Source organism: Takifugu rubripes, chromosome 2 (genome assembly GCF_901000725.2).
Source record: "Takifugu rubripes chromosome 2, fTakRub1.2, whole genome shotgun sequence".
In the NCBI taxonomy this organism is placed as follows: Eukaryota; Metazoa; Chordata; class Actinopteri; order Tetraodontiformes; family Tetraodontidae; genus Takifugu; species Takifugu rubripes.
Genome location: NC_042286.1, coordinates 4,433,328 through 4,458,496, shown reverse-complemented (window position 1 = coordinate 4,458,496; position 25,169 = coordinate 4,433,328). Strand labels below are relative to the sequence as shown.

The window sequence follows — 25,169 nt, the reverse complement described above, 5'->3', positions numbered from 1 at the left end:
CATCCTTCCTCTGGTCCGGCCCGGCTCCCGTACAGCGCCTCATCCCTTCTCTGGTCCGGCCCGGCTCCCGTACAGCTCCTCATGTCCTCAGGGTCACTCCGGGACAGACGCAGACGTACAGCAGGGCTGTTGGCTACAGGTGATCAGTGGGAAACACACAGGAAGTGCCTTTGATTTGATGGATGGCATCAGTCCGCTCTGTGACTGCCTGGGAGTTGTTAGCGCGCCCCTGGACAGTTCGCCTGGGGCGTGACAGCGGTTAGCCTCCCATCACTGACGATGTCACACATCGTTAACCGACAATCTCGGTCTGATCTCAGCGTTTCATTTTGCGACGGCATTAAGACACAGAAGCTCACGCTAGCTCCCAATAATCAACCGTTAAACTCTGCCTCTGCGTGTCACTCTGCTTATAAATGCCATGAGAAGCCGTGAAAGTTCGTGGAAATCGAGCGTAGACGCTGCGACTCTCGTGCTGACTGTCCACAGAGCAGAATGTGTTGGCTAATGCTCGCGTACAGTCATTCGGACGGCTCCAAGCCTCAAATCTGACGGGCAGATCTTAATTTGAGTCACCCTCTCGTGTTTACAGAAAGTACCGAAAAAAATCTGGAAGAGTACAGGCACACACACACACACGCACACGCACACACACACACACACACACACACTCTGTGGGTTTCTCAGCGCTGACAGCTTCATCACCAGAGGCCTTTGTGTGCAGTTACCTTCTAATCCCTTTTTCTGCCTGCCTGTGCGGCTGCGTGTCGCGGCAGGTTAGCGGGCGAGGCTGCAGGGCGAGAGCGGGACGGGTCTCAGGCCCGGCCCGTATCTGCCTTGAGAAATGGGAACGGCACTCAGACGTTCCAAAAGATCTGTGTGTTTTCACAGCTAAATTCCTCCATCATGAGAAGGTCCGTGAACCTCCCAGAGGGACGCCGCTGTCGGCTGCTAAATGAGCCCTTCTGCATCGCACGCACGCGCACGTGCGCGCGAGGGGCAGCCTGTGTGTGGGGTGTGTGTAGGTGTGTTCTCGTGTGTGAGAGCGTGGGTGTGAGATCTGCCGTTTCTCACAGTCAGTTCTTATCTGTAGCTCTCTGAGCTCCTGCCAACACGCAGCCGCTCATGTGCAGGAGGAGGGAGCCAGTTCCCTTTTAACCGTTCCCTGACCTCCAGTCCCCCCCTAAACCCGGGGTCCTGCCTCCACGCCAGCCCTCCGGGCTTTTGTCTCGGGCTAATTGTGGTCGTCCTGCGCAGGCTCCCCCCAAGACGAGCCCAATAATTCAGTAAAATGAGCTCCGATCTCATCTTCTGTTTGCAGATGGGGCCCGTGTGTCCACCGTAGGGGGGGGGGGCAGCGGATGGATGCAGGCCGGGGCCGTAGAAAACGCCGTTGGTGCAATAATAGATGTGACGGGGGGGGGGGGGCATAGGAAGTAAGAACGGGTGTGTTGCCGCTGTCACCAGAGGAAACAGATGCTGCGAAACAAAACCGAGAGCTGAACCTGTGGGGGGGCTGTTTCGGAGGGTTATTTTAGCTTCTGCACGCTTCAGCGGTGTAGAGTGAAGCGTCGTCACCATCGCACAGGATGGTTGCTGGTGCCGTCATCCTGCTTTAAGGCTTCGTTTCCTCCAGCAATAGGAAAACAGAACATTTTGCGCCCACGAATGCAAAACAAACACAAACCGTGAGGATGAGAGCAGGTGTTGGAACGAAGGCTCGTTTCCTCCCGTCGGGCCGCGTTCAGGAGTCACGAGACGGGAAGAATGAAGCGGTTCGGCCGACTCACCGGGCCCAGCGGACCAGAAACCTGTGCCGGGTTCTGGATGGACCCTCCCATTGGTCGGCCCTCGTCTCCTCTCCTCATTGGACCGGCAAGTTTTTCAGAGAAAAAAAATAAAATCACGGCTCGTCCATTAGCGACGGGCTGGAGGAGAGTTTGGTGTGTTTGTTTTTCTGTCACAGAGGGGGGGGGGTTCCATAACCTGCCGCCACCATCCGAAGCCTCCTCACCTCCTCTGCTCAACGCAGATGTGTTGTCTCCTCCTTTCTTTCGCAGGTCAAGGGTTGCCACTTAGCCCGGAGGGAGCGGGGGGGGAACATGTGACACTGGATCCTGCCCGGGCTAATGCTCATTACTCAGCGAGCAGCGTGTCCCAGTCACAGTTGTGCAGATAATAGGGCAGCGGAGTGGCTGGGTTCAGCCCACATGACCAGGGAGGGGCTGCAACTGTTGTCTCTGATCAGTCTCCCCGTCACACAGATAAAGACACAACTACGCTGCTAATAAAGAGGCTAAAACCTGCGCTAACCATGGGAAATGCAGCGCTGACCCCCAGGTAATAACCTGAGGAGGGAAACAGACGTAACACAGAACTGGGCGTTTGAGGGGGGGTGGCAGGGTCGTCCCACACACACAACTTATCTGGCTAACAATCATTTAAACAGCGATCTGATGTGTGTGTGTGCACTCATACACACACTGCGCACCTCTATGATCGAGCACGACTGTTGAGTGAGTGAATCAAAAGGTCGCAACAGGTTGGTGGGGGTTGCTGGAGGCTGTCCCAGCATGCATTGGGTGAGAGGAAGGAAAACACTCTGAGAGCCAGGGTTAGGCCGCGGTGCTAACAACCGTATCCTGCTGCCCCGGACGGCCCCGCTTCCCTGTTTTCAGAGGGAAGAGTCAGAATTAGCCGCTCGCTAACTCCGGCGCTAACTCTGATGCTTGGTTTTAGGAGGATTCAAAGGTGTGGTGCGCGTGTTTTCCGCAGACTGAGTCTCCGAGTGACCTCATCGCTCGCCGATGACCTCAGTCGGTGGCTGGTGATGAATTACCCCCCCCCCCCCCTCTGTCACATCCTCTGTCACACCACGGCACACTGGGCGAGCTCTCAGCTGTGAGCACCGATAAGGAAAATAGCACAGTTAGCACATCCAGCAGAGTTTGCTCACCGACCTCTCAAACAGGGTCAAACCTGCCGCTGATAAGAGCGTCACAAAGTGTTTGCCGCCAAATTCTCTTGCTCAACCGCGGGGTCAAAGGTGACCAGTGAATCTACACACCTGCTTTATCCGGCTGAGCAGGAAGCAGCGAAAGAACCGCAGACCCGATCTGTGTCACTGCGTCATCTCCACCTTGGAAAACAACCTGCTGCAAGTGACGTTTTTGAGGCGTTTTAAATACCAAAGAGCAGATGACCCCCTTCCTCCAGCGCCCTGTGAGACCTGTTGCAGGTTCTGAAACCCACTTCCTTGCACGGCCTCTCAAGGTAGCTCTGCAGACGCACAAACAGGAAACAGCCCTCTTTCATGTCCCTCCACTGCACGCAGCGCATGTGAAAACACGCGAGGCAGGAAGGTGTGCACGAGTCAGCTGGTCTGGAGTGAGATGCAGAATCCTTTCATTGTGTTGCCTTTCCTGTCATCACTCCAGAAACAAAACAGAGGGATGCTTCAGTCCTTCCCCAGCGCGCGTAAATGAGGCGATTAAATGCCGTCGGGCAAGTTTTTGACCACTAACCGCTTTGGTGGAGCACGAACCGCAGCCATGAGGTCGTTCGTGCTTCAGCCGATGACGTAACAGACCCAAAAATAGCGTTTATCTTTTTAAAAAGTAACAAAAAAAGCATTAAATCGACTGGGATGGAAGGGAAACACAAGCATCTTTTAGCTCCAGGTTCTGTGGTATAAAGCAGCAGCAGGAGGGGGGTGGGGGGGCTCCACGGGTCAGCAGAGACCATTGTAAGGAGGGATGGGAGTTCCTGTTCCGGCTCGTTCGTTTGCAATCCGAGAAAACGTAAACACGGAAGCGTCCGGGCGGAGAAGGAAAGCAGGAGCGCACCAAGGCCGAGCAACAGTGGCTCCTATTTACATTAAGACTCAGATCCTTATCATGCGTTTACATTTGCATGTGAAAATATCTGAACCGTTTTGTCTCGCGGCTCCAGAGGCGGGATGGTCGATTGGCCTCGGGACCAGCGATAACCTCGGCAAATCGGACTTTTATTCCCAGAAAAGTTGCGTCCCCCTAATCAATATTTCTGCTGAAATCAGGTGTTTTTGTGCCCTTTACGTAAGCCCGACGGCTCAATAGGAGTTTGATCATCTGCAGGTCAGTACCCTGCATGTATCCAATCAACTTCCTCCTGGCTGAGCCTCCCTTCAGCTCTGAACCCTGGGTTAGCATACGCGGCCTAGCGCCTTTTGTGTGATTGTGCACCCCCCCCCCCCCCCCCAAAAACATCTGCACACGACTCCTCGTTTCACTTTTCAAAAAAAATACGGTGTTTATTGTCTTAACTGCAATCAATACTTACAAAAGAGGAAAGGTTTTCATACAAACTCACAGAAATTAACTGTAGTGGAAAACAAAAAAAACATAGCTGAGAAAAAAAAAGATACATTCAACTGTTTTACTTTCTTTGTGTCAAGATCTGTTCACCTCTTCCAGACACGTGAAGGCGGCCCTGAACACGTGACTTAAAGAAAAAAAAAAAGAAAAAAAAAAAAAAGTCCTCCATTATCAAATATGAAAGGCAGCAAAGCCTCAGATACCTGGAATGTGTTAACGAGGCACTTCCAATGGGGGGGGGTGGGGGGGGGGGGGGGGCGAGTGCATCAAGCATCCAAATTCATTAAAAAATAGAAACGTTTCCTCGAGCCATTTGGTCACAGCTATTGCTTGTATTAACAGACTGGGCAAGAACATTACTGGCATTTTAACAGAACCAGTCGTGACGTCTGAACCCCCCCTTTGCTTCCTCCATCAAGTCCAGAAATAAGGACGAAAAAAAAAGAAACAAAAAGGAAAAAATGAAGCTTGTACTAACAGTGGGCTACTGTTACTGTCTGATTACTGTAAAGATGTGAGTGGAAAATAAGGAATGAATACAAGCACAGCTAGTTTAGGTGGAATTGCAGTCCGATGAGGAGGAAAAAGCGTACAATAAATAATCAAAACGTTTTTTTTGCTTTAAATTAAGTTTCATCTTGACAAAGTGTAGTTGCAGAACAAGTCATTGAAGTACAATATATTAACTGTGAAAAAAGGAAAACTGACAAAAACGTCTTCACAATCTTTAGATTAATATGGAAGATCATAATTTAACATAAAAGAAAATATATTCTATTGTTCATTATCCAGATAAATACAAAACAAAATTAACAAAAAAATGCATATGATCACCAATAAATATGTTCTGATAAGTTAAATAAGCAGTGACAAGCAAACCTTCTGTCTGGAAAGGTTTTTTTTCTCAAAAACAATAACCGTAATAATAACATTAATAAAAAATAATTACCAAATAAAGAAAGCAAAAGGGTTGTAATGAGTACAGAGTGCTCGTCAGAGCGGGGGCCTAACTGGGGAGTGGGGGGGTAAAATAAAATAGTTCGGAGATCCAATCTGTTCAAGTCGCAGGACAACTGCACCACGGGAATGCTGGAATTCCCCGGATCTTGGCGGGTGGTGGGCGGGGCTTAAGTCAAAAGGGTTAAATGATCGGTTTGATATCAGGACTTCCTTCCCCAAGGGAGAAAAAAAAAAACAATAAAGAAAAAGAAAGAAAAGCCAGTGACCAGCAACAGGAGGGGAAACTCAGGGCTGGGATGGAGGAATATAACCAACTTCCAGTTCAAAGTCCTCCCTGCAGACTCACCCGGGCCACCATTACATAAGCCGGGCCTCCAGAGGAACCGTGGCAGGGGGCTGGAGGGAGGGGGCAAATGAGAAAGAACCTAAAACAGTAGTCCATTCACCCTAAACACATGCAGGAGCCGCCCCAGGCACTTTTTTTCTCTTTTTAAAAACTATTCATATCTTTTTAGGGTCTTTATTTTATTTCCTTTTAACTCAGTCTGTAAAAACGGCTGCGGTACACCTACAGTTAGTGAGCACCCTCTAGCTAGCTCTGGGGTGGGGGGGGAGTGGTATCGTCTGGGAAGGGTTGGGGGGGGGCAGTGCAATGCACTCCCCTATCCAAGGCCACTTGTGCTGCTACACATTCAAGAACAAATGAAGAGAAAAACAAATAAACAAGTGGCACCTGGCAACAGTCAATTCTTGGGATTTTCATTGTTCGGTCTCCTCTCCGTTGGCACTATGACACATGGCGGGGCGAAATGGCGGGCCGGGTCCACAGAGTTCCCTTAATCGTCGGAGGGACCAACACGGTGGAAGGGGCAGGTCGGGGATGGGGGGGGGGGGGGGGCAGAGGTAGAGGGGAGTGCCGTGTTCTCTTTGTGTCATCAAACCAAGAGTCACTGGTGAGCGTGTGCGGCCTAATCATCAGAGATGGAGAGGCGGCTGAAGATGGGGAGGCGGCGGGTGGTGTCCAGCGTGGGGGACTCGGAGCCGCTCAGGCTGCCCCCCGAGCTGCTCTGGTAGCCCTCTTGGTCCGACAGGGAGTCGGGAGGGCTGGATGGAGACTCAAACATCTGAGGGGACATGGGTCTAAAATAGTAAGGCGTGCTTGTTGGAGAGGGTGGCGCGGGGGTGTTGGGCTCTGTGCCCACAGGGCCGGCGCTGAGGCTGGGCCCAAACAGGTTGGCCAGCTCCTGGCTGGAGTAGGTGAACGGATTACTGCTGGGCCAGTCGGGCACCTCGTCAGGGAAGAACATGGGCGGCGGCGTGACCGACGTGGGGCTGTCTCTCAGCCCCGCCGAGCTGGAGAAGCCGGCGAAGCTGTAGCTGTGCTGCAGCCGAGGCCGCTCCATCTTGTTGGAGGGGTTGAGCGGAGACGACTGCTGGGGGGGTCCGCGGCGCTCGTCGGCGTTGTGGATGAAATGGCAGCGGGGCCCGTAGGGGCAGAATCCGATGGTGTGGAAGGTGCGGCACAGCTCCGTTTTGTACTTGGGGTGGCGGCTCAGGCTGCGGAGTTCGTGGATCCCGTGAGCGAACTGGCACTTGTCGCCGTACTTGCAGGAGCCGTTCTCCTCGAAGGGCCGGCACAACTCCGTCTTGTAGCGGCTGGAGTTGACCTGGCCGCTGCCGCCGGTGGGGCTGGCGGGGCCCAGGCACTTGTTGATGAGCCTCTCGCCCGTCTCGGAGAAGGAGCGGTCCCGCAGGCGGTTCTCCTTGTTGTTGCTGGCGTTGCCAACCCCTGAGATAAGCGAGGAGTGGTCCACTGCCTTCAGGCTGTTCAGAAACTGGTTCTGGCTGAACTTTGTGCTGCTGACAGAGTGCCGCCGCTGGTACACACCTCCCACTGAGGGTGATCCCACCGCCTTCCTGTCCAGCAGGGCTCCGGCGGGGCTGGAGAGGGGCACATTGGTGCCAGTGCAAGGGACAGACATGGGATGGGGAGAACCCAGGTTGTTGTTGTAGTTGAGCAGTTTGTTGTTCTGCAGGGGGAAGAGACAAAGCAGGAAATGTGAGAGATGCTCAGCACACCCAGCAAGACCTAAATGTGGTCTGGATGAGACCCGGAGCCTGTGGAGGGGCACGGTGCTGCATGAGAGTTCTCTTGGCTTCGCCACGAGCGGATACAGGCCTATAGAACAGCAGCTGCTTTGGCTGGCTGCCCCGGTTCGGAATGCGTGCCTGTTTAGTAAAATGGAGCAGCCTCACATGAGGGGCCAGTGGGCGCCTACAGAGACTGCAGCACCCCAGAAAATAATGCCCGAACACCCCCTTCAATGAGAAATCAGCCAAATAAAGCCCCGAACCATCGGAGAAAACCGAGCGACACGATTATTCAAATCTGCAAGAGCAGAAAATCTTTACAGCTCAGAACGAGGAAAAGTGATTCGACGCCGAAAATATATGCAAATTGAAACTGTGCAGTTAACGGTAGCAAAACCACAGAGCAGTTACAGCTTTTTAAAAAGGGCAGAGACGCGTTTGGTGGAAGAAAAAAAGGGGTTTGGTTGGCGGTTCGGTTGGTCAGAGCCAGACAAATCTGGTCAATGATTAGCGAGCATGTGGCCGCATTAGAAGTGGCGCAAAAGTGACCTGGTTTAAAGCAGGAACGCATAAAACCACATGCAGCCATTCGTTAACATTCTTTTACGACCCTAAACGAAGCGGAGGGCCAGCAGATGTCGAGCTGAAGCGGGCGGCACAAGTTTCCCCCCCACTTTCAACCAACTGTTGCGCTGTTATTTATTTAGCGAGGCGCTCATAAGAGACCAACACGTTAACAATGTTGGAATGCGCTGACAAAACACGCCAAAAAGCAGAAGGATCAAGACTGAAAAGAGCGAAAGGCCGAGCTCCACACAGGCGCGGCGCGCCGCGGCCGCGCCACGGACGCGTCATTCCTCCACAGCGGCTAAAGCCGCCGCTGCTAAGAGGCTAACGCGCCGAGCCCGGGGCGCAAAAGTTCTCAAAGTACCTTGTTCATGACTTCGAAGTCGAAGAAAGGCGACACCACGGCTGTGGTCATCTTTGCAGCGGAGAAAGTTGCCTTTAAAAAATAAAAAGGTGGTAAAAAAAAAAAAAAAAAAACCCAGACTGCGTGTTCGAAAGTTGCACAGGTCTGCTGAGTTCGTGAGTTCGCAGCTCCCGTGTTGTTGTGACCCAGCAGAACTCCCCCTCTGGCCCGCACCAGCCCCGACATTAGCTTTATAATGCCGTGCAGGAGGAGCTTCCAGAGCTGGGCGTCAACTTTCAGTTAACTTTTTCTCCCCCCACCCATCTGCAGGGACAAACATGCAGAGGTTTGTCAGGTTGACATTACTACACTGTTGCATGAATATTAAACACACTGTTGCTCCCCACTCACTAAACACGTCCTACATTAGTCCGCCCGCCATGTTGTCTTTATTGGCCCTCAGATGTGGCTTCAGTGCAAACAAAAGTGCTGTTTTAAAGCAAAAATAGATCACAACTTTCAGCCCTTACGAGCTTTTTTCCCCCTCTTTTCCTGTGGAGGAAGTCTTAAACAGTGCGGAGTTGTTTACTGCCGCTGTCCTCAGGGGTTTCAGCTACCATCCACCACTCTGTAATTAATTTACTCTTAATTGCTGGACTGTAACGTCACTGGTGGGACTTTCCGGTGGATTCAGCAGCCTTTAACTCTTTCCCCACCGCAGCTTCCACCGTGCTTAACTCTTTCGGCCCTCATGTCTTCCCTCCCCCCCTGTTTTTTGTTCTTATTTCTTAGTTTAAAGAGCAGAGGAGCGGCTCTCGGAGGCTGAATCCCTGCAGACGTGTGTCATTCCATCACCTGAGCCATAACTTGATACGAGTGACCTCACCAGACTCAACCACAGTCACAATGAGACTCTCAGCTGCAGGAGAAAGAGCCAGGCTGCGGCGAGGGAAACTTAGACAGAGCTATTGTGGCCCCCATCATCTGCCCCCCCCCCCCCCCTAAATTCATGACAGAGCAGGCAGCCATTGGCCATGTGCAGAGTCAATGTCAGGGTTGGATTGCAATAGAAAAGAGAAGGGAAAGAAAGAAAGGCAGCGCCGAGGGAGAAGAAAAGAAGCTGTTAACACAAAAAAAGTTGGAGCTGGAGGAGGGGGCGGCGTTAGCGTGAGGGAGGGGGGGAGATTTATGGGGGAGGTTTATTACTACACAGCGCTGCCCTGGGGAGGCAAAGGAAGAGGGGTGGAGAGAAAGAGGCAAAACATTCCCTTTCCCCTTCCTCTCCTTTTGCCTATACAGAAGCCACACAGGGGGTGGAGAGCTTTGTCTCGGGGGGGGGGGGGGGAGAAATGCTGAAACGCTGCCTGGAGTTGAGGTGGAATAAACAACGTGTGAGGATGAAACCAGGATTTCAAGAAATGTAAATCAAAGCGGGTGGAGGGAGATGGCCAGGGCCGGATCCTGTCGGGGGGGGGGGGGCGTGTGCTGCTACATTAAAAGAGTTTTACGAGCCGGGGCTGTGTGGAGTAATCTCCCCCCGGAGTGTTTTCACAGACGACAGGGTGGGATGACAAGGCTTGCTGGAAATCACGTCTGCAGTTCAAAGGCCCTGTTGCCGATTGATTGAGTGGTTTGGATCAATGGTCTCCTCCCCCCCCCCCCCCCTGTAAGAAACAGGCAGGGAAGTGTCAGAACTCATGATGTGTAACACATTAAACAGAGCCCGTTTTTACTGCGGGACTGTAAATGCACCGCCGGACAGCGAGGACAGCTAGATTACTTGAACCATCGAGGTCAGCACGTCTCCAAAGCCCAGCAACAAAGCGCTGACTCCGGTGGAAATGTCTTACTCGGTGGACCTTGGACCCTGCCGGAGCCTGCCTCCGGGCCGCTTGGGCCTGCTCAGTAATGTGTGGTGCTGTTGGCATTCCAGGTTCTGGAGGAGGCACCTGCTTCCTGCTACAGTGAACATCTAAAAAAACAAAAAGGCAAAACAAAGCCCTACTTTCTGCAGAGCGCTGCTCCGAGGGTTCAGGGCTGTCCTCTGGCTTGTGGGCCCTATCAGACTCTGATAGCGACTCCCTCCTCAACTCCTGCTGCATGGCTTGATCGGTGCCTCCCCTGCTGCCCAATCTCCCGAACCCCTCCTGAGAAGGGAGGACAGGTAGGAGGCTTGAGGTCACCGATAAGGTCTAAGTGGAATGACTGCTTATCAAATGTTTTATCTCATGGGGCTGGAGATGAAAGAAATAATCAAGAAACCCAATTTACAGGCAGCAGCAGCAGCAGCGGCCCCTGTAGTTCCTACTCATCGCCAACAGAGGGCGGAGTTCTGCCTCTACAGCATGTATTTATTTACTGCCTTCATTTAACAGTAACTTTGTTTATTTAGAAACCACTTTTACTCTAGATGATCTGAACAGTCAGAGCACGATTGCGAGTCTTTAAAAATAGACAGTAGAACAAGTTCTTCCCCGCTTTAAGGCGAATGAGGCCCGTGTTGTATAATCCAGCCATTCCCCTGACACACTAACTCATTAGCCCTTATGTGAAGTAAAAGAACTTATTTTTTGCTCTCAAAGACAAGATTGTCAAAACCAACTCTGCGGTTATCTCAAGCTGTGCCCCACCACATCGCCACGGCGAGCACAGGCTTATTAAACAGCGTTCCACAGATGAACCCAGTCGTAACCTTCTTCACTCATTTATGGTCTACTCATATATTCTAGAGATTGGTGGTTATTGATGCATTGCCCTTTTCCACGTGTGGTTTCTTATAAAGTGAAATTTCCAGATTAAGAGTCAGTGCACACCCACACTGCATGCACGCACAGGCAGCTCACACACACACACACACAGAGAGTTGCAGTTCCATAACAACACAACTGTAAGTGGAACATAACAGCTTCCCAATGAAAGTGCTCAATGAAAATATTACTGTTATTTGTGTCAATTACTGGCAAGTCATGGAAATGAGGTAAAAATACTTTTCATTATTAAACTGTAATTTTTAAGGGCAACATCTGGGCTTAAATGTTAAGTGTGAAACATAAAGTATTTTCCTGCCCTAACCTTTGACCTTTTAAATAGCAGAATGTCTAAAAACTGAAAGAATAATTGCTCAACATTCACGGAGCTTCAGCTTCGTGGGGTTTTTCTTTCTTTTTTGCACGGGAACGCATCGGCATTTGATTTTTGAGCAGCCGGTGATCAAGAAGCGCCAAGTCGGAGCTGAGCGGTGTTCGATTTCATCAAAATGTTGTCATGTGTTGACCCGCGTTGGCCGTAGCTGCGAGTGGGTTTGGTTTCTGTGTGTGTTCTCTTCCCCACATCCAGATTTGTGTGACCCAGTTAGGCCCTGACAGCCAGGATCCCATGATTGCCTGTGTTTCATGTCTCCTGGTATGTTAGCCAAATTCAAATGGGAGGACTGCGGTCATCGCGCGGCCTCAGAGAAACCGGGAGGGGGGGGCAGCGATTAATTGTCCATAAGAGCAGCCACAGCATTGTTAGTGGTCAACCACCAGCTGCTCGCGCCGATGCCGTTCCCATGAATCGCAGGCCGACGTGCCAGTCCCGTCCACTCCACTTCCACAGCTCCCAGTCTCTCCCTCTGGGTGGGATGCGTCATCGGCTCGGCCCGGCTCCTTCTGGGCCCTTCGACATGTCACATCATCAGTCAAGGCTCAAAACAAACACTCTCTGGGACGTGCGAATGGTTGGTTGTGTTTTGGTCAGCAGGTTGAGACACGGCAGCAGAATCTGGAGGTTCTGAGATTCACTGTGCGGCTCTCTGCTGACATGCTGGTCTCCCGAGGACGGTTGTATTTAGAATGAAAGTCCAGCTTCCTCCTCTGACTTCCTGACCCCTGCTTCCTGAGGAACAATTTTTGTGCCTGTGCCGCGGCCTCATGGGAAGGGAGATTTTGAGCGTTATTAGCTGGGAGGATGACGCACGGGTCAAAACGAACATGCGCCGGATGAGCCGCCCCGAGCTACGCCGTCCAGGGCGTGGAGACGAGACGGGATTAGAAGGTAGACGGTCGCCTGTCGTGCCTGGCTCCCCTCGGGGTTCGGCGCACCTCCGCTAGGGACCTGCCAGACCCTGGACCAGGTGTCGTGACCATGCGGCGGATGCTGAAATGAGATATTCCGCCGCTCCTCACTCAACGCAGGGGGAAAAAAAAATCAATGGTCTTTGTGTAGCTCAGGAACAGTGGAACACATTCTCTAACCCCAAATCCTGCCCCGGTCCATCTGTCTCCATTCTGCAGCGCTCCCTACCTAACAACCGGCCCTGTGTGGCCACTCCTGCACTAGAGTTACGGTCAAAACGGCGGAGCGAGCGCCCGCGTGGCCCTCCACACTCCCCTCACGCTACAGGCCATCAGATTTACAGGATCGCCTCCTCTCAGGTTATTGATCCTCCTCCAGATGCCGTCAGCTCACGTGCAACAGCCACACCGACCTGCACGTTACCTCATCGGTGTTTGGAAGCCTCTGACTGGCCGCTTCGCTCTCCCTCATGGCTCCGATGTCTGTTGTGTGTTTATTCTCTGCGCTTCCTATTTATATTATTTATATATTATTTATTCTACTGTTTGCTGTATGATGAGCTGCCATGTTTGCTTCAGTTTGGGACCAAAGAGAGACGATTGTAACTGAGGGGCAGATTATTCCTCTGCTCGAACGGGGCTTCTTTTGAAATGTTCTCCGAGTATCTGGTTTGGTGACCTGCCTCCACTGCCAGATCACATGAGCTCCTAAAGTATGTCCTGTCTGTCTAAATGGAAAAATGTTGAGGAAATGAGCAAAGCTCACGGTATGTGGATAAAGATCAGGGGACCTTTGACAGACATCCTCAGAGGGAAACAGACAAAGGCCTCGGCGGCGTTTGGTGCTCTTAAAGGAGCCTGAACGCATCGCCCTCCTGATTGGGACTTCCAGAGGGGCGACCCGGGCGACCCGGGCGAGGGGCGACCCGGGCGAGGGACTCTGCGTAATTGCCCCAGTCCAGACACGGCCGCAAATTGAGCTGGATGTCCAGGATGACTCCCTTTCTGGTGTAAAGAAAAGTGCTCTTTGAGGCCGGTCCAGTCCAAATGCCCCCCGACTGCTCCCCTCTCCTCCCCTTTCAGACTTGTCTTCTCTCCTGGCAGTGAGGGAAAGTGCAGCTGTGTGGCGTCCTCTGGGCTGAATGAGAAGAATCGGCCCATTTGCTTGACTTTCCTGGCCAAGGTTGTAATGTCTTGCTGCCAGGGCAGAACTTCCAGGCCTGAGCAGTTCCTGGGCTCCAGCCGCTTGTGTCCAACAGGACAATGGGGACTGTCCCGCTGCCATATAACACAGATGTTCTATTAGAACCCGCTACAAAACACGTGTCAGCAAATCAGGCGGCAGGGAGAAGCTGCAGGTCCGTTTCTGCGAGTCTTTACGGGTGTTTCCAGTAAGCAGCACCGGCGTCACCTGAGTGTGACGGACAGCTCACGTGACTCGGACCAGGGGACCGCTCACATTAGTGCCGCGTGTGTGACAGCTGAATGTGGAAACACTTTTTCTGGGCCTGTTAATTACTGAGGTTTGCCTCGTTTTCATGCCTAGGTTCTACAAAGTCTAGTAAAGTTGAATGGCTTTCCCAGAAATGAAAGTTTATTGTCCCCCTCAGCCCGCCCGACCCATAAATAATGGTGCATTTACCAAGAACCCTGAGCTGACAACCCCCACCTTCCTACCATTACCAGTGCTGCCCAAACCGCTGCCAAAGTACATCGAAAACAACCCCCCCCTCTCCTCATTGAAGCCTTCCAACTGTCTGCTAACAGTGTTTACCCCCCTGAACCCCTCCAGCTCCACACAAATGGTCCAAATGCTGGTGGGAACCGCGCGCACTCCATTAAATGCCAGTCTGCATTTTGAACTTTCCTTATCACAATAAAGAGCTCTGAGTGCTTCAGCAGACTTTTAAAGCCCTGCCTCTGCGCCGCTGCACCGGCGCTGGTGCGGTCCAAGGTTAATAAAACGGGCCGCCCCGCTACAAATGGGCTGTGATAGAGTTACAGTCATAAAATGAGCTATGATACCAATTAAGCTTTCTCCCTCTGTTCGTGCCTACACAAACGCCAGGCAGCCAGTTTAAGCGTGAGACGTGGACCAGCCCAAGGAAATGACTGTTCCAGCTCCACTTGGGGCCCGATGGAGGGTTTCTCCCCACTACACTCGTGTTTTATTATAAAAGAGACGCAGCTCTGATGTGTGGAACCGTGTCAGGCACAGATAGCTGTGCAGCCGTGGCGTGTGGGAGGGCCCTTGGTGGAATACAGTCCTGGAGCTTCCACTGTGGGCAAAACATTACTCAGCAAGGCTGAAATACCACCCATTGCCCCCCCCACACGCCATCCCGTCACACTCTCGTGTCTATCGGTGACATCACCGTTGACGCACGTCCATGCACCTTTTTGCTCAGACCTAAAGCACAAGGTTCACCCCAACGGGACCAGAACGGGCTGACGTGTTGCGTCTGGTTCTGAGTCAGTAGCTTTAATTTATTTGAGTCAGCATTTGTTATGACAGGATATTGGGTCCAATTAACAAAACATTTCTGCTTCCTACAAAGAGGCGTTAAATCCCCCGACATAAAATGAATGTTCTGAATCTGAGGCTTTTCAGTTCTGAGGATCCTGGCTGGATTTATCTCCTGTGAGGTAACATCAAGGTCGGCGCCCTGAGAGCGTCTTGAGTTGGATAAGAGTGCGTAAAGCTCCCAGTTCGGCAGCATGATGGATGAAAGTGTTCTGTCTTGTTTATGCAGCCTGACATGAGGCATCTGCCGGCCTCTGGAGCACTCGCCTCATGCCGCAGAACGAGCCTCTCTACTCCCTAACAGACGGGGAAACGGGAGATTATCAAGGTATTTCAGATTCAGGAGATAAAGAGACGGCTGAGGGGGAAATTACTGCAGCTCCAGGACCTTAACTCACTCAGGAGAGGAACCGTGCGTCACTTCTGCCCAGTCTTCAATCAAATCTACAATACAATCCCAGTGAAAACAGGTCAGTTTTGTAGTATGCCCCCCCCCCCCCCGACACACACATACACACACATGTGCTAAAACTTTAGCTCTTTATGCTCAGAATTGGCTTCAGCCGAGCCAAGTCCATGTAACCAATCCAAGCCAGTCTCAATTTTTCACTTTCTATAAACAAGCTCATAGTTTGTGGGGGGGGGATGGGGGGGGCATTATGGTCTGGAACATGCTGTAATCATTTTATAGTCATGTAATGTAGCTGGATGCAGCCGTGGCGTGTGTTTGCAGGCGTTCCGGCCCTCCTCTCGCTCCATATGTGAAGCAGCTCCGGGCCGCCGGTCCCACGTCTCCCCCACCCGTCCCTGTAACTCCACCACATTTTGGCATAATCTTCACATTTAATTCGTCCTCTCCCACCACCCCCACGCCGCCGCTTTTCAAAACATCCATTGCTGTAGGGCGCAAATCCCCTCCAGCACACGATCGCCTCCATGAACCTTAGCTCTTTCTTTGCTGATGTGCCCCCTAATAAAAAAAAAACAATGAGAAAGAGCGAAATAAAGACAGCTGAAGAAAGACAGAGGAGATGTGGAGGGAGGGAGAGACGGGCTGAGCAGCAGCACAGGGAGAAAGTGCGCAGTCATGCTGTAGGAATGCTGGGGGGGGGGATTGTTGGCGTGACTGCCCCATTTTTCACAGCCATAATCAGAGCCAGCTGTCAGTGAGAGGGCCCATAAGATGGAGGGGGAGGGCAGAGAGGGGAGGGAAGGAGTGGGAGTACTTTGGTTTTTGGAAGAAGTTAGTAGGTGAGCGGGGAGCTGGAGGGAGGGGGGGGGTTAATTTATATACATCTGTAGAGAATCATGCGTGTGTGTGTGTGTGTGTAAAGGGAATTGGAGCAGGCCAGGACTGCTGTCTGTGCTGAACCACCCGGACGTCGCGGTGCTGTAGCTGCCGATATCTCCCTGTTAGCATTAGCAGCTGCTGCTAGTTTGCCTCACTGAGGTTCAGTGGTTCCGACCAGCTGCCCTCGCATAAACGGGCAAATCGGACGACCAAATGGGCAAATCGAACGACCCGGGTCTCCCTGACACGACCCCACTGAGGCGGTTGAGAAGGAGGGAGCAGATCTGCTGCTGTTGCTAACAGTCACACAAGGCTAACCCTGGTATGTTTATATTTAGACTGCAGTCATACGGTAGGTCTCCCCTCCACCATACATTCTGTTCTTTTCCCCCTTCATCCTCTGACCTCGCTGCACCCCAGCTTGATGGCCCCCGAACAATCCAGAGAGGAAATGCTGACGACACCAGCGCAGATAAAACACAGACAGATCTGAGGTGAATCATTGCGCAGCTGCTTCTCCAATAAGTAGGTTATGCTATTAAGGTTAATGTTCAGCTTTGAGATGTATTTACGACTTATCTCTGAGGCTGTACGCCCTCACACGGTCACAGCGCCGCATACTTCATGCTAGCTCCAGCGCTCTGATGGAAAAACCACCGGTTTGTTGATTTTGGGGCATTTCACAGCTGTTTGGATTCAACCTCCTTAAACTTTCAATGTCAAAACTTCTTTCAAATATTGACCTTAAAAACTTGAAGCGCCGATGAGGATGAGGAAACAGCATACGTTTCGCTGCCTAATGTGCTATTTTAGACCTTTGACAAAAGTCCCCCTATCTGCCCACTTCCTGTGTTCGGTTTTTGATGCAGCCAGAACATTCTAACATGCACAAGTTACTAATCTTCAGAAACTACCAAAACTACCCGCAGCCAATGCCTGTGAAAAAAGTCCCGTGTAAATGGTTATTTTAAATATTACGAGGGGTTCTTCTCCTCTCTAGTAGAGCCTTTTTCACTGACGTGTCATTTAGTTTACTTTCCGACTGTCTGTGGCGCTAACTTGCTACCTGCTATGCATGTTGCCACCCATCAGGCTCAGTCAACATTGTTGGGACGCCGTCATGGTTGCCGTGGTTGCGTCGCCCGGCCCGAGTTGTTTATCTGTCTGGAGGCCTGCGGTCTCTCTGTGTCACAGCCAAGTCCAAAGTGGAACACGTTCAAACTCTGGACTTTTGCGGCCCGGCGCAACCAAGGGGGCGCTCACCGACCCTCGCCAAGCGTTGGGTGGGTTGTCCATCGAAACAAAAGCTGAGCCCCCGTCTGGGTCGACGGTTTCTAAAACCCTTTTTAGGTATTGAAGGTTCTAAATAAAAGGTCCTGAACCTCTTCACTTCAGACTCCTTTTGTGGCCCCTTCTTCTTTCTCTGGTCATCAAAGACCAACATTCAGCCGGCGTTAGCTGCCGTCCTATCAGCCCATCAGAACCGCAGCACGGCCAGGCCACCTTTCGCCCCGTTTATTGAGCTGTAAAACCCCGGCGACGCCACAGACTGTGAGGCACGCTGCGGACCGGGCAGATCCCAGTCCAGGGCCCAGTTCACATCCACAGGCATTGTGGGATTCTCTGGCTCCCGTCAGAATTGTTTACTTCACGTGTGCCGAGCCGACCTTGATGCAGCGCTCGTTAACTCGGTTTAGATTAGCCAATCCTGGCTAAGAGTGAAGCCTTTGGACGGTATCAGAGCATCTGAGTGCGTTTGGCCTCTGCGAGTGGCGTGTTTTTCTGTGAACATGACACATGCGGCGCTCGCTATCAGCCGCAGGCCCCGGCAGGAACTTATGTCACTTCCTTTCTTATCACATTCATGTGGAAAGAGGAAGCCCCCTTACTTTCCCCGGACCGACTTATCGCGGCGCCGTTTGAAGTCGCATGTCAGCCCAGAAATAACCACTTTTTGTTGTTCCCCCCAAACGTGTTTATTTTTGTTTTTCAGTGGGCACGGTGAATTTCCAGACCCTCAACTGTGCGCTCCCGTCTGTGGTGTGGCGCCGCAGCACCTGCGCTCAGATGAACAGGAAGTGGCGGGTTGCTCTTCACGTCTCCCCTCGCGGGCTTCTCTCTCCTACTGTATGAGTAAAAGTTGAGTAAAAGTGCTGAAGACTGTATGGAAAATGCAGAGGAGGCGAGGAACGCTCCGCTCTTTGAAGCCTCTGTGTACACAACGAGGGCTTCTCGCCCTCTGCAATTTAACCCATTTGTGCCCACACAAGAAGAATTCAGCGCAATGACAGAAAAGAACACACAAACAGCCTCCTGCTGGAAAATCTAGCTGCCTTCTTGTTCGCTGTTATTTCCTGCTCATTCCGATAAAACCTGTTGCCCTTCTAGTTACAGAAAGGCAACTTACTGAAAACGCAACGGCACTTTGATTTCAGTTTCCACCATTTTTTGCTGTGCCAACCTGGAGCTAAACCTCTATCCAGCATCCGCTGGCTGGGCCCGAGTGTTTGTCCAGGGAGGGCCGGGATAAGTGGGTTTGTCTATCTTCCTCTTGGAAACCTGCTAATGGCATATACAGTCGGGCAAAGCTACTGAAACAACACAACTAAAGGTCACCTGACTCCAGGTTTTCATTAGAAATGCCTGCGTTTAAAGTACAAGAAGAAGAAAGTGGGTCCAAGTCTCAGTGAGTAACGAGTCACCGCTAACTGTTAAACTGGGATTTTCTGGAAAAACTTGGGTCTCACTGAAATGCAAATGCTACAACAATAATGTCCCAAATTACAGCAACAAGCCCAGATAATTTCCTGTGGTGCTGCTTAAACTCTGCTATTTCTGCCGGGCCCTGTTTATTTTTGGGGGGAGGATGGGGACTGTGGACATATAATCCTCCCAGAAAAGTGATTTATTTATGAATTCCAGAACAGAAACTCCCCTCCTGAGAGCCGGCCGGCCTGCCAGAAGTCATTGGCTGATGTTTACAGGACTGGATTGGCTAATTCCCATGGAGCAGTGTGCCTGCCGTGCTATCTTATTTATACAAGGCCTGATATAGAAGAACAGAGGGGTTTATTTTGGGATATTCCCCATAGATGGATCCAATTTCTCCAACTGGTGCGGCTTCCTCCATACGTGCTGCACTTCAGGTTCTACCGGTGGGCCATGTGCCTGTGGACGCAGGGTGCAACCGGCTGGAGCTGTGAAAGGATTGAACCGACCCGGCGAGGGAACTCGTGTCACAACATCTCCAGTCAGACTCGTGACAATGGAGTTCAGGGACTGCACAGGAAGTGGAATATTAGTCCCATAACAAGCGCATTGTTTCGCATGTCAAAACAAAGTCCTGGCGCAGGCACTTCATCAAACAGAGCTTGGAGGCCGGCGGCCTTCACGCCGGCTCTTTCCTATATAGACGTGAACGAACCTCACGGGTTAAATCTCAGTCAGACAGACGGCAGGAATTCAGCTGATTCCTGTCTTGCGAGCACTACCTCCAGGCGCAGATATGCAAACCTCCCACCGTATTTATCTAACGCACTTAAAAAGCACACGGATCATTTTTCTGAGGGTATGACGGCGCCCTTCTCTCTCACTCTGTAAATATTTTAATGATGAAGCACAAACACTCGGAGATACATGGTCACAACAGGCCGTATCTGCGACGTGCAGGCAAACATCTGCCTTTTATAAGACCTCACGTCATTATCTGCAGGTCGGACCAGCGCTCGCTGACGCACTGAGCCTGCAAAGCTTGAAAGACTGCTTCCTGTTTATTGCTCTTGCAGCCTCCATCTTGCCTGTTTCTCTTTCTCGGCTCCAGGCTGCTGCCGCCGCCGCCGCCGCCGCTGCAGCTCCTCTCCCACATCTGTCAGCCATTTCATGAGACTTTAAAAGAAGAAGACATTGTGGGCAGCATGACACTTCTCCTTTTTCTGGCCGTTCAGGTGACGTCTCCAGCCATCAGAGGGAGCGAGGCAGCACCCGTAGCCTCGTAGTTTCTGACGACGCGGCGGCTTGACAAATCTGAGCGAAACAATCACCTTTTTGTTGAAAGTGGACGTCTCGTGTCACCTGAGACCGGTGATTAAGAAAAAACACGAGCGGCCTCCTCGTGCGCCGCCGTTTCATGCTATTGTCGGGTGTTTTTCCACTGCGCGGCGTCTAGTTTCAGGTGCACATGCAGGTGCAGTTGTGCACTCACGTTGCAGCTTTACATGCAGAGATGAGTTATGTCTTTGCTTTGTTCTGCAGCTCCGCCCAAACCAGGACGGCCTGTCGGCGGACTGTTTCGCTTCCCGCTGAAAAACATCTGTAATGGACAACAGATTGTCTAATCAGCCTGAAATGAGGAAGCCAGCTGGAATAAAAACATGACTAGACTCCCACCAAGCTGTGACCACTGTCCTGGAGGCCCGGCCGTAGGAAGCCCCAACGCTGCCATTATATATTCTTGTAATCATTTGCTAGCTGTGTTTGCTGCGGGATTAGCATGTCCCGAGAAGTGGGGGATTGAATATCCTCCTCATCAATGACAAGCATGGAAACTGTATAAATTTACTGGAGTGGCTGCTGGCCCTAAAACACACAGTTGCAGCCACACAAGGAGAAAAAAAAAAATCAGAGTCAACCTCTGCAGTAGTTTGTTGACACGTCAGGGCTACAATCTTACAGGTTGCGTACAAATGAGATTTATAGCATCAACGTCGTGCCTGAAATATGGCCTCCTTCACATTAATTTAACGTTTGTGAGTTTGCCTGTGATCGTTGGAAAGTAAGTTCTAGTCAGTAAACAGCCAACAGTCTGCTAGCTTGGCTAGCTAATAGTGTAAACAGAAGGTTTTGGCCAGCCTGGATCTGTTGAACAGTTTAAAACTAATAAAATTGTTCCACCACGACTGTTTTATTTTGCTATGTGAATTATAAAGGATAACTTGATGGCAGATATCTTTTTGGCTTTAAGCTGTTTGCTGTCAAAAGTCTTAGTTTCTTCATGTTATTAATGTAGATGGTGACCCGAATGGAGTCCTTCAAGGCTGTGTTCTTGGATCAATTCCTTTAGCTTTACACTTTATAATGTATATCTCACTCATTTTTAATGCTATGCAGATGACACCCCGATATATTTATCACTGAAATCAGACCAAAGTCCATATCTCAGTCGAATCATTTGTTGTGAATTAGCTCCGTACAAATACTCGAAGAGCACAAGTATTTCAATAAATGTTCCTGTCCACTTTAAATGATCTCAGGCCTTTTTTTTAACTTGTGAAACACGAGCAGGACAGTTTGTTTTCCTCCCTGTCAAGCAGCCGCTGACTCAGTTATTATATTAGCATATTTAAGTGTTGAGTATTGGCGTTGAAATGCAGCAGAACTGATGTCATGGGAGGGGACGTTGCTCCGATGTCTGCTGTTTATCCCATAATCGCAGCGTTGAGTAGATGAAGCTGCTCGGGCTATTACTTCCTGTTGTGGTGTTGTTGTGAAGGGGTGCAGATGTTGGACGTCTGGGTTTTAGGGGAAACTTCTGTATTGTAAATGACAACGGCACACACACACACACACACACACACACACACACACACACACACACAATATCTCTCCTTTAAAGCTGGATCTGGATCAAGCAGTTCAATCCTTGAAAAGAAAAGGCATTTTAAGGAGGCACGCCCACATACTTCTGCAGACAAGCACTGAGCATTAAGAAACTCTTGACAAAACTTCCCCTATTTTCTTTATTATTGTGCAAAATTACCAATAATTCAGCTCAGACCGGGGCTGCAGTCGCTGCGCCAAAATGTCAAGTGCCGCATGACTCAGATCCGCTCTTCCTACACGTCTGCAGAAGTCGGTGTCTTTGTCGTGCATTAGCGCTAATGAAAAAAAGAGCGCGTCCCTCTCCACTCGAACCCATAAACACATGGAAACATTTGATTTTCATGAATGGCCAATAAATCTGAAAAGAAAACGTTGTTTTTTTTCTCGCCACTTCTCTTTCGGGAAACGCGGGCGATGATTCATGGTTTCAAACACTGCTCTCTCTTTCCCTCCCGGCACGAAAATATATGACACATACTTGTTCTTCTCCTCCTTTTTGGTTTCTGTTTCTACTTTAGTTGTGGAAAATGGATTCATCGAGACAGGCAGACCCCGTGATCCTCTCCGCCGAGCCCCCCTCGCCTCTCTCACTCGCTAACCCCAAACTCCTGTCAATGGTTTCCAGCTGGCCGTGGCGTGGCCTGCTCTCCTGGGAGCGGAGGAGTGCTCAGCTGGCTCCAGGCTCGGCCTTACACACTGTCCAAGAGCCTCGCCCTCCCCCCTCCTCCTCACGCCCTCCACTCTCCCCTTACCCCTGACCCAATCCCTGCCCTCGCCGTATTTGTTTAATTTGTGGAAAAACCCATAAACCTTTGTCTATGATCTGCAGAACGGGCAATCATAGAGGGCGATGGGGGGGGGGGGGGGGGGCTGTCGTGCGTTTGTGTTTGTAGTCCAAATTTCACATGCTGATTATGTCTCTTCATGATAAGGTGGGGTCATGAGGTAAAAAGGTGCACGAGCTCATCAGGGACGTGCGCCTCGCGGCAGGGAATCTGGGGGTTAACTTAAAGTGATGCGGGGGGATTTGTTCTTAAGGAGACTCTTTTTATGTCTGTGCCGTTATCTCGATGAGTGCAGCACTTTGGTCTGGTGGTGGGGAGCTTCTAAATATAACCAGAGCGGTTCAATACCAGGGCACGGCTTGCGTCACACTGGATAAATATTCCTCTTTTGGCAGCAGATGGGCGCTCTGTCCCTTTGCATCGCCCCGAACGTTCAGCAGAGAAATCTGGGTCGTGGCAGCAGGTGGGCAGGACTTGGGAGCAGAGTTTTCAAAGAGAAGAGGAGATAAAAACCCGAGCAGATGTTGGTTTGATACCCAACGCGCTGAAGGAAAAACCAAAAGTCGGGACGCGCACGCGTGCACGCGCACCACTTGGGCTGTCTGCTGGCCTTTGTAGGATGCTGTGTTTACCTTGTAGGAGTGATGGTGATGACAGTCTGTTGTCATCAAGGTCAAAGGTCAGCTGGGGAGGGGGGGTCAGGCTGTGGGCTGCTGATGGAAGGACGTGGTGCTTTGTCACTCCTCATGTCTGGCAGAAGACTGAGTGTGTTTAGCTTGGCTCTAAGAGTGTCTGCGTGCGTGCGTGTGTGTGTGCGTGTGTGTGTGTGAGTGAGTGTGTGTGTGAGTTATAAAAACATGCCTCTGAGTGTTCATGTTGGCCTTGCTTTGTAAGCAGAAACGCTGCTGGGAAACGTATGGGCGTGTTTATGCGTTATGATTGTACAGACTGACTTTCTGCCTACTCACATCTGCAACTTGAAAAAATAATCGACTTAATTTTTTAAAAAAAAATCTGACATCTGTTTAAGTTTCCAAATGCGTAATTCTGAGATTAAACCCCTTCGCTCCGTCTAGCGAGGGTTGATGCTGGATGTCACAGAAGGACGGCGAAGCTTCTTTAACGGGTTAAACGTAACGTTACGTCGGTTCGTCTGACTCAGCGTGTTGTTAGCTGCAGTAAAAGCTGCAGTAAAATCCAACGCTGGCGTTCTCAGCTGGCGAAGCCGCTAATCTGCTGCTTGCTCAGTGGCCCGGAGTGTGTTTGGCCTGTGTAAACCCGTGTAAAACCACAGGGTAAACATCATCGAGCAGGGACAATTCATGCTCCCGGGATCGGTACCTGGAACTGGATCCGCAGCTCTGACGGGATCTGCGGGAGAGGTTTGTTTTGAAGGATACAATTTTTGTAACCTTTCCATATTTCTCACCGTCATCATCATCATCATCGTCATCATCATCATCATCATCATTCCCAGATTTGATCTGCTTCCTCGGAACTGTGGACGTGTGACTTGAGCGGAGCGTCCCTCAGTCCTGATGGGGGCTGGCATCGTATTTCCTGACTGAATCACAGCGTTAAAACAATTCCAGCACGCCGTGACCGAAACAAGATGTTGTAAAGAAAGCAGAAACTATCACGTTCACCGTCTGTCACTCATAAGAAGCTTTTTATATCCTACAGATGAAGTCCGGTTGCACTTTGTCCTCGGTGTTTCCCAAACGCTGCCTGTAGGGCAGCTGGAATCAATCATTCATTTTTTACCTTTCATTCATCCTTCAGCAGATATAATCAGATAGAGGAGGGCCACCGTCGCCTCCACACGCTTGTGTGACATTCAGGATTTTATGAGTTAATCATATTTTCTCAGACTTTCCCCGTTTTTTACATTTATAGCCACTTTTGTCTGGAGGTGGTGATTCAGGCTGTATTTTATCCTGCTAGGAATAAGGAATGATTTGGAGTTTATTGACATGGTTTTCTGGCATCTAAGGATTAGTTTTGCTCTCGTCTTTCACATTTCTGTGTAATATAAACCTTTTTGTGTGGGAACCTGATATCAGGCACCGCACTGGATCAAACTCCAGGAAGTTGGTGGTTCCAGTCAAAATATGGGGATGTTACTGGAAGCTGGAGTTTTGTTTTCGGATTAGATTTCTTCAGGGCAAAAGTGTGTTTCCAATTAAGCGTATGTGCGGCAGTACAGTTTCCATCTGTAGTGGATACACCGTCCTTACCGGCTTTACTGCCACATCTGTAGCCTTTATTTACAGCCACATTTGGAGTAGGAGACAGAAAGCTACGATAGAAGAGAGCGGCCTTTAGAGCCCAGCTGAGACCCGTCTCTGCCCGCAGATTGTCTCTGTTTGACAGGAGTTCTCTCTCGGATGGCAGACAGGTGTCCGACTGGTCGCTCGGGCCGGGTTATTCTCGAGCCCCGGCCTGGGTCTGGTGCTGTAACGCTGGAGGTCAGAGGTTAATGGAGCAGAGTGGCGCCGGGCAGTCATCCCCCAGGATTCTGGGTGGATTTGGTAAACAGTGAAGCTGTCACTGCAGATTAATACTGAGAGGAGGTAGAACAGGGCTGAGCACATGGGGGG

General features: G+C 50.8%; 1 protein-coding gene and 1 long non-coding RNA gene across 4 annotated transcripts; one reads left to right on the top strand and one right to left on the bottom strand.

Annotated features, from left to right (window-relative positions):
• Positions 1 to 4,264: 4,264 nt before the first annotated feature.
• zfp36l1a (zinc finger protein 36, C3H type-like 1a) lies at positions 4,265 to 8,561 on the bottom strand. The gene is made up of 2 exons (XM_003962255.3): positions 8,338 to 8,561; positions 4,265 to 7,345 (listed from the first exon to the last, which is right to left on the bottom strand). Exons 1-2 carry the CDS (start codon positions 8,386 to 8,388, stop codon positions 6,284 to 6,286), a joined length of 1,113 nt encoding a protein of 370 aa, XP_003962304.1. The 5' UTR covers positions 8,389 to 8,561; the 3' UTR covers positions 4,265 to 6,283.
• A 7,525-nt stretch (positions 8,562 to 16,086) lies between these two features.
• On the top strand, positions 16,087 to 21,085 carry LOC115248890 (uncharacterized). Of its 3 annotated transcripts, XR_003887615.1 has the most exons (5): positions 16,087 to 16,146; positions 16,230 to 16,508; positions 16,607 to 16,680; positions 18,180 to 18,872; positions 19,109 to 21,085. It is a non-coding gene; the product is annotated as an uncharacterized lncRNA (long non-coding RNA). The 3 variants fall into 3 exon arrangements; XR_003887614.1 differs by lacking the exon at positions 16,087 to 16,146 and having other exon boundaries at positions 16,160 to 16,508; XR_003887616.1 differs by lacking the exon at positions 16,087 to 16,146 and having other exon boundaries at positions 16,160 to 16,508; positions 16,607 to 16,711.
• The last annotated feature ends 4,084 nt before the right edge of the window (positions 21,086 to 25,169 follow it).

What these genes read in the sequence shown, in the direction of transcription:
- zfp36l1a (XM_003962255.3), bottom strand. Translation starts at nt 8,388, where the DNA reads ATGACCACAGCCGTGGTGTCGCCTTTCTTCGACTTCGAAGTCATGAAC. An exon ending in ACTTCGAAGTCATGAACAAG is followed by an intron (nt 7,346 to 8,337) that starts GTACTTTGAGAA and finishes TTCCCCCTGCAG; the next exon opens with AACAACAAACTGCTCAACTA.